Raw genomic sequence first — 8967 nt, 5'->3', positions numbered from 1 at the left:
ATCATAGCTCATTTAAAGCTCTTTTGATAAGCCCTGATAGTTCCTGGACTAGGATTGGATGCCCCCTTTGAGATAGGTGGGTTCCATGCATGGACAAAAAGCCAGGGGCCAAGTAAACTGCCCCATGATCAAAGAACCCAAAGTTTCTCACTGGACACCAGCCTCTGAGCCAATTATTCATTGCTTGTGCTTTCCAAACCCACTCCATGACCCTCACTGCCCCTAAAGGCATAGAACAAAAGATAACTTGTGCTCCTGCTCCTTGAACTAAATAACCTAAACACCTGAAATCTCTTTTTGTAGTTTGCAGGCTTTTCTGAGCAATTTCATCACTACCCACCTGAGCTATGAGTAAGGAAAGTAATCAGTGGACCCAAACAGCTCTGGGAGTTTTCTAGTTATGTCCCTGACCCAGGCCCCAGAAAGGCAGCACACTTCCCAACAGCTTGGGTCTGGTCTGCATATGGGGCCCTCCATTCCTTTGAGGGATCACCTTTCTTTCCTGGAAGAGGAAGGCTCAAGGTGTGTGGGTAACCACCTTGCCTTAGGCTTCCTCCTAGGCAGATCCTCCATCACCTTCCCACTCACCGCCCCTTCAATTTCCAGCATCTCAAACCTGCTGTTTAGTGGGAGATGGGGAAACAGGCTAGGCAGGCAGGAGGGGCTCCCATGACACCAAGTCAGGACTCTTCCAACCCTCCTCATCAGTCAGTCCTGTCCAACTAAGGCAGGGCAGGGGATCAACCACTTTTCTGGGGGTATCTCCCTTGGCACCCTTCCCTCCAGCACGCCAGTCAACTCAACCAGTCAGTCTCCAGCCCATGCTCCCTGATGGTCCTTATTCTCTCCACCTCCTCCTTGAGCTCCAACACCAGGCTGAGCAGCTCATCCACCTGCTCACACCGGTGGAATCTCTGCCACCCTCCCCAGAAAGCAGCAACCTCAGGCACTCCCTGCAGCCCGAGACCTGAACAACTACATTTCTGGGCAGGTCCTCTGTCTGGGTCGCCAAGGTCTTGGAATAAGCCTGCTGTCTGGTGGAGACAGATACAGTCTCATAGACTGCCTAGAGGAAAGCTGGTCCCCTGAGCAAAGGAGGACAACACACTCCTCACCACTTGACCCACCTCCCACACCCACATCTGCAGCACCTTAAGGGCAGTGTGGGCTGTGCTCACTCACTGAACCTCCCCATTCTCAGTGGGCACAACAATGGTTACTCACCTGGTGTGCACTGTGCTCCCCGAGGCTATGTAAAGCTTATCACCAGGTGCCAACGTCAAGGGCAGGTGATGACACGTTGGTAGGGTGTTCAAACTGTATGGCTAATGTGCCAGCTCACTCAGCAGCCCGCCCACAAGCTGCTAGCCCCCAGCACAAGTGCAGCACTGTTGCTGGCTTCAAAAAAGACTTTAAAAGAGCTTTTTTATTGGCCTTTTTCACTCCAGATCCCCTGATTTTTAGGCTGGAAGTTGGACTCAATAATCATTGGGGTCCCTTCCAACTTGGGATACTCTTTGATTCTATGATTCAGATGGATCCTTGTGATGCTCCAGATTTCCAGAAGGCTTATTAGCATATACAGTAGTACACTGCCTACATGGTTCTTCCAGCAAACTACCCCCAAGTCTCTTACAGATGTAGAAGCCATGCTAATAAATTACAGCAACTCCATGCACAGCCATTTATATCTTGCCCCGAATGCAGAAGCATTTTGCACTGGATAAACACCACAAATTTATAGCAGGGATGACTGTTTTTTTATCAAACATGAAGTTCTCTAATGGAATGGTAGAATCATTATCAGTATCCTAACAATCATTACACATATATAAACATATGTGTAAACCACTGCTGTGCTAAAAGAACACCTACAGGACACAGTACCAAAAATAGTGGCCTTAAAATCAAGACAGCAACACAGTAGTGGTCACAGTAAGAATGAGGCTGCCCAGCTGGGGGTGTGTGGGCTGGAGGTCGAGGGGCTGGAGGTCGAGGGACTGGAGGCTGTGGGGGACGGGGCTGTGGTGGCTGGGGCTGTGGTGGCTGGGGCTGAGTGTCCCAGTCTGGATACCAGTTGGCATAACCTAAAAAAGAATAAAGAAATGGTTGTTAGAGACTGCTCACCTTAGCCATACTCATAACAAAACAATGAAAAGCAATCGAACACATACTTAACAGTTTCTCACGTTCTGCATTTACTGTGGAGAGATCAGAAAAAAAGACATCAGTGCAACAATCTTTGTCCTGTAGGAGAATATAGTAAAACTGGTTGTAGGATCTAGTTTAGTCCTGTGGTGGGCTACAGACCCACTATGTACTTAGTGTACACTGCCCCACTGCTGTATTTTTACTGATAACTATGGCACTATAACTATGCAATCTCCTTATTGAATCATTTCTATCTTACCACAGAGATTGCCTACACACTGGTCGTTTCTGCATTCACTGCATGGCCGTCCTGCTTTATAAGGTTTTGTTGGGTAATTCCCCCTGTGGAAGAGAAGAACAGTATTTTGTTTGCTCAGCCTTTGGAAGAGCAATTTAAACACACGCTTTCATCGTACTGCTAGAATAATATATCTTGGGAAGCTATTATTGGGCAAAAATACCCTTATCCAAAAAAAAAGGATCATTATCACTATTTGAAATTCTGTGAGAATCATACCCTCACTGACATGGAGAGGTTTCTTGTGCAGTGCTGAGTACTCAGCCCAAGTATACGTGAATCTGCTTTTAGCTCCTCATTACCCACCTGTATTTTTAACAAATCTATAAAATATATGTCTAGAAATCACAAAGCATGAGATAAACTTGAGCGCTGTCTTCCTTTTATACTAGAATCAGAGAATAATTTAGGTTGGAAAAAGCCCTTAAGATCACCAAGTCCAACCATCAACTAACACTACCAGGTTCAGCACTGACCCTTGTCCCTTACTGCCATGTCCACACATCTCTTCAGTACCTTCAGGTACGAGGACACCACCACCTCCCTGGTCAGCAATGCCTGACCACCCTTCCTACAAATAAATTCCTCCTAATATGTAATCTAAACCTCTCCTGGCACAACTGTTTCTTCACATCCTATCAGTCATCATCTGAGGAAAGAGACTGACATCCCCCCTCACTGCAACCTCCTTTCAGGTAGCTGTAGAGAACAGTGAGGTCTTCGCTCAGTCTCATTTTGTCCAGAGAATGGATTTTATTCCACAGCCCTTGCTGACAGCGTGTGCCCTCTGCCAGGATCTGCTCACCTGCTGTTTTACAGGGAGATTTTCTGCAGCTCAGAGTGCCCAGCACCTAATGCTCTAGATGGTCAGGGGAACCACTGATTGGTGGGCATAGCTTCTGAAGTTTGTTACAATGCTCCTGCCATTGGTAACATCTGATATTGTCAGTTAAAGCACATTTAAAAACAAAACCATGAAGCCCCAAATGCCATAGTTGACTTACGCTGGCCCATAGTCACAAACAAAATGCGCCACTTTGTTGAATCCTTGAAGATTGTGAATTGTATGGCAGAAGTGAACTGCACAGCCAACTTTGTAACTCGTTGCCCAAACAACCTGGAGGGAAAAGCGTAATATGTGATGTACCTGTTCAAGGTCTGTCAAAGCAACTGGAACCAGAATTCACAGTATTGATGAAGGAATGGGTGACTGAGTGGAGGGATCTTGTCAAAGTTTAAAACAACCAACACAAGGGCAACACTGACAACCCAAAGTGTGCCCGAGACCAATGACTGAAAGGTGGTCTAGCACCTATTGCCTGGCTCCCTTGGAAACATGACATTGTCAGGGAGATAATCCCTTCCAACCATAAATGAAACACCTCAGACAGCCTCGCAGATCAGAATTTATTTCTAATATATATTTTTTAAACATAATAAGCCACTGGGCACATAAGACTCACCTGGGTGTAGTGACCACACTTGTCAGTGCAGTGACGGGTGTTGAAATCGTAGTTTCTGACTTCATTAAACCAGTCAGTCAGAGCTAAGCGCACAGAAAAGATGGTGGCGGTGCCAGTCCAGATGTTTTCTCCAATAGGTGTAAAGGTGGGGTGCATCTTCTGTGGTATTTTAAGGTAGATGTTGTGTTTAAACATGCACTTCTTTGCCCACGCTTTGGCAGACTTAGCTAAAGCAGGGTCCCAGGACTGTAGAAAGGAATGAAAATACAGTGTAACATGAACTGTGGTGAGTTAGTTGGATTCAAGTATTCTTAAAGAGAAGATTGCAATGATTTTTTCCCCCTTGCATTCAGCTTCTTGTCATTTCTACTCTCAAAGCAAGAAAATTTCTTCTTTCTCCCTCTCTGGATAGGGAGCTAGAAGATCTGGTTTAGTGGTTATCTGTAGATATGGTAAAGGGAGGACAGTTGGACTAGATGATCTTGTAGGTCCTTTCCAACCTTGTGATTCTGTTCTGTTCTGTTCTGTTCTGTTCTGTTCTGTTCTGTTCTATTCCTCTCACTGTTCTGTAGAATCTGACTTGTTACAATGCTTAGAGCTGGATTGCAGTGTTTAAGCCAAGTCTGCATGGAGACCAGTCTGTGAGACTTGCAGAAAGATTTATGCCACCAGGCAATAAAATGGTAATTAAGAGTAAGCATGGAAAAATAAGTAGGTTAAAAGCAATAAGTGAAGGGATGTGAGCAAAAAAAGAAAAAAGAATTTTAGCTTTGTGTTTATAATGATAGGTTTGGAGCTGAGCATTACTACTCATAAATCAATGCTGAGTAATACTATAACTGACAGAGTTTTAGAATTCCTTGAGAAGGAATGGAGAATGAAAAAATATATATACATAAGTGAACCACTGTATAAGTTCTGTTAAAAACTGTGCATAGTTCCTCACTTTAAGGAGACACTGGAACTGGAAGGGGTGCAGAGAATGTAGGGGAGCATGATCATCTACGAATGGAAGGCTTTCACATGAAGCAACATCTTACATGGCAGCTTTCATCTTGCGTTAGGTATGCAAACAAGCAGTGATCACTTGTTCGCTCCAACCAGAGACTATCAAAGGAAGCTAGTCATTAACAAAATCAAATCAAATGCTGGGAGATATCATCACTCAGCTTGTAGGCAGACTGCACGGCTCTTTGCTGCAAGCTGTTAGGGATGATAAAAACTTGCAGAGGCTGAAAAAAGTCATGCAAGAGAAGTCCACTGTGAGCTTTCAAACACAATGCAACTCCTTCAATTCAACAGGTTTCTCTATATTTGTCCTTCTCTTGTTTCCAGCATTGCTGGATCTTTGGTCCGAGCAGCTAAGTTTGCTCTGGTACTTTTGCATTATCAATTAAATATATATAGATGTAACCAAGTTCCAAGAAATTAAAATCACGAGTAGTTTGATGTTACTTCTTTGCTGTGATCTTCCTTACATAAAAATGACTCCTTACATAGAAATGACTCATAGCATTTATGTGATTATGCATTTAGCTTCCTTTTCAGCTAAGCAGCACTGCCAGAGGGCTCAAAGTAATGACATGAGCTGACTGGGGTTATCTCCCCCGCCTGTCTTCCTTCTCCTTACACACTCCATTGAGCAAGCTAAGACTGATACACAGCCTGTTCTGACGTCCATTACATTTATGGGGAGCTCTGGTTTCCAACCCAGATACTAGCACCCCTGCTCTCCAAGAATGGTTGCAGCAAATCAAGATGAGGTGTCTGTCTATTTGGACGTCCAGGCAAACCTCTTTCTTCAATAGATATTCTAGGTTGGAAGAAACAAGGCAAGAGGCAAGATTTCCAATAAACACTGTGGTGCAGATTGCCTTACAGGAGATTTTTAATACCAAACAGATTTCTTGTAAGAAAACTGGACTAATATAAGGAAGATTACCGTCTGTCTTTGCAAAAGGTAAATGAAATGCTGAGAACTGAACATTATATATATTTTATTCCAACTGTCAGCTGTGGCTGGCAATTAGAGCAACAATTTGTTCCTATACAAGAAATCCACTTCCAATTATTAAGATAGAACAGTACTGTGAAAATGAATTGCTTTCTATTTTCTACAAAGAACGATCATACAGAAATCACTGGCAGAAAGGGAATGACAAGCACAGAGCAAATGGAAACAAAGATGGTCCAAATCAGCAGCACCATCTACATTAACTTGCAAACAGATCACAAAAGTCTGCTTACCATACGAAGCATATTGCTGGCTGGCGGATTCACTTTGGATCGGAAGTCATTGTGAATTCTCACACAGTCTTCTATGAACTTTGCATCTTCTATGTCAGGCAAGGGATATTGGTCATATGTACGACAGCAAACAAAGAGATCAAGCGAGAACAGCACAGCAAAGAAAATGGTGATTTTCATAATTCTTCAATGCCTTTGTTTGTTGTTTTCTTTTTTAAGTTTTTAAGAGAAGAATTGTTCCAGTGGGGTCAATACTGCTAAGCTCTTCCTCCGTAGTCCTTTGAGTGTTGAAACACTTGAAAGTGTCTGTCAAAGCAACAGGAAATGAAATTGCTTCCTAAGATGCAGCTCTATCTGACATCACACTGCTGGCTGCCCATGAAACAGCCATTTGCCATGCATATTGCCAAGGGGCAAAGTTAAAGATATATCTCTGTCTTTTCTTTGGGTGTGTTTCATTCAGGTTGACTGCCAAGCCATTCTCTGGCTGTAGGTGCTAACCACAGAGGTGCTGCATAATGAGTTTGTTAAAACTTCTGTCAACTATAAAAATTCTAGCAATGATAAAATGCAGACCTGCTGCTCATCTGATTTTCTTACATCATTATTTTGCAGGACCTTTCTTCCATTTCAGAATTATTCTAGGAATAAACAGAATTAACAAAACTATACATTAAATTTTGACCTCACTAGAAGGAAAAAGTTCCTAAGCAGCAGGAACAGACCTCCTGACCTTTTAGTTTGGTGTGTAGTAAAAGCATGACTTAGAAATCCCAGCCATGAATGCGTGCTGATTCTCCTTCAGCCACCTGTGCTTATCTGATAGGCTGACATTATTGGAAGAGCCTTCTGTGCTCCCGGAAAGACAGTAGTATGGGATTAGCGCTCCTTGTGTAAAATTCCAAGCCTGATCCCTTCCTGGGGCAGTAGGATGTGTGCTGGTGGGATCTGTATTGTCTCGTCAATCCTTCCACAAGCTGGTTTATTTATTTATTTATTTTTTTTTTCAAAACTGTGGCCCTCTGACTCCATCATACTTATATCTATCTGTGCTATTAATAGGAGGCATATAGTTATTTCTCTGCATGCACATGTATGGATGTCAAACCTTACTAATTATCCCCACCCTCCTCTTAGCCCAGCCATGATTTGCTGACTGATTTCATGAAGGTAGGGCCAGCTGCAGAAGGCAGTGGTGTGGTGGATACCTTCTGGGGCTTTGGATCTTCAGGGCAAGAAGGAAACAGGGCCTGCAATTGTTTTGTTGGCTATATTACACACACACAAACTGTAAAAACAGAACACAAGTAATATATTAAAATTGCACCATTGATTTGGCATTGATTTTTATATTTGTGTAGCTGAAATGTTGTGTGTGGAGAATGAAAACAGATACTTTTGTGAAGCAGGAAATCTTGGCTTATCCAGCATAGTCCAGGTTGTAAGATGCTTTCATGCAGAGATGACTCTGGCTCCATCTAGTGAGTCCGGCCTTAAAATAGAAGTGCAGTCTGCCCACAATCCTCTACAAGTGATGTTTTCACAGAAAGCAAATTAACCACTAGTATTAATAAGCCTTTTTCATAAGCTGGATGAGAATAAAGCCTTGTGATTTGGATATCCATGTAGGATTTGTCTGGACAATACAAATGCTCCCTGTCCTTGCATAAATCTCAAGTGAGATATAACACACTGTGTGCAGCATGGGCAGGAAACTGTACAGCCCAATTGTTTGGAAGAAAATTCCATGCTTAGATTCCCCTTTCTCACTCTGTACCTCCTGCTTTCATTTTAAAATGGCTGGAAACAGAAGGTTTCCAATTCCTTTATTTTCTTCTTTATTCCCTATTGTATCATGTGGTTAGATAAATAAGGCTTGGTGGACTACATACTAACAGAAGTCCACGATGTAAAATTGCACTTAGCTTTCAACTCAAATTATCAGCTTCCCCAGTGAACACTGCTACTTGTGCTGGAGAGAGAGGGAGATCTATTTGACTTCCTTGATTTAGCTTAACAAGAAAAAAAATCTACCGGTAACAAAAGAAGCCTCAGATTATTGTATAAATAACATTTGTTTTTTAAAGAAACTGAAATAATCAAAGATTTGATCTCTCGGATATTGAAGAGTGAAATCTGTGTTGAATAAAAAGGCTTCAGTAAGTTTAAAAAAAGAAGAAAATTTATTATTATAACTACAGAACACTTACAGGACAGTGAATATTCTATGCATCGGTAACAGTACAATGTAAAGAATACAGGAGCGAAAGTTTACAAATGAAACACAAGGTGTAGAGGAAGTTAGGAACAAAGTAATAATCTGAACAATCTTATTATGAATGAGAATAAATCTCAAGCTGTACTACTTCACAAACATCAATACTTCTGAAGAACTGCCTTTCTAAAGAAACTTCTTGCTTTATACATTTTACTCAGAACATTCTGTCACTAGCAGTAAGGACTTGCTATGTAATATGATGCTATCTTCCTCTTGGCACAAAAATTAAGCATTTGTCACATCAAGTATTGTCTTAGCATGAACTGTAACACATTTTTAAACTGATAGGTATTTTTCTCCTGGAATTCCAAGAATACAGTCTGTAAATTCAATAACTAAACAGAATTAAATACATAAATTTGGCAGTTAAAAACAACACTTCTAATGGTATCAGATGCCATCCTTAGTGTACTAATTTCTCAACGTGAGTCCTACCCACAAATAATTTTTTAATTCTTATAGCATGTTAAGTTTTCTGGAAGGAGCACAAAACAGTAACAAAACTACTGCAGAAGAAAGCTGACCTTAAA

General features: G+C 42.0%; 1 protein-coding gene across 1 annotated transcript; it reads right to left on the bottom strand.

Annotated features, from left to right (window-relative positions):
* Nucleotides 1-1821: 1821 nt before the first annotated feature.
* LOC140262187 (glioma pathogenesis-related protein 1-like) lies at nt 1822-6339 on the bottom strand. The gene is made up of 6 exons (XM_072356371.1): nt 6160-6339; nt 3913-4158; nt 3454-3566; nt 2411-2493; nt 2175-2201; nt 1822-2087 (listed from the first exon to the last, which is right to left on the bottom strand). Exons 1-6 carry the CDS (start codon nt 6337-6339, stop codon nt 1822-1824), a joined length of 915 nt encoding a protein of 304 aa, XP_072212472.1.
* Nucleotides 6340-8967: the final 2628 nt, after the last annotated feature.

This window comes from Excalfactoria chinensis, chromosome 1 (assembly GCF_039878825.1).
Source record: "Excalfactoria chinensis isolate bCotChi1 chromosome 1, bCotChi1.hap2, whole genome shotgun sequence".
NCBI lineage: Eukaryota > Metazoa > Chordata > Aves > Galliformes > Phasianidae > Excalfactoria > Excalfactoria chinensis.
Note: the sequence above shows the minus strand (reverse complement) of the source record. Positions and strands in the feature narration are given on the sequence as shown.

Bases quoted from the DNA above. Each gene is read 5' to 3' on its own strand.
- LOC140262187 (XM_072356371.1), bottom strand. From the start codon at position 6,339: ATGAAAATCACCATTTTCTTTGCTGTGCTGTTCTCGCTTGATCTCTTT. The intron at 2,494-3,453 runs GTAAGTCAACTA...TCTCTTCCACAG, and splicing joins GTTTGTGACTATGGGCCAGC to GGGGAATTACCCAACAAAAC. The intron at 2,088-2,174 runs GTATGTGTTCGA...ATTCTTTTTTAG, and splicing joins AGAACGTGAGAAACTGTTAA to GTTATGCCAACTGGTATCCA.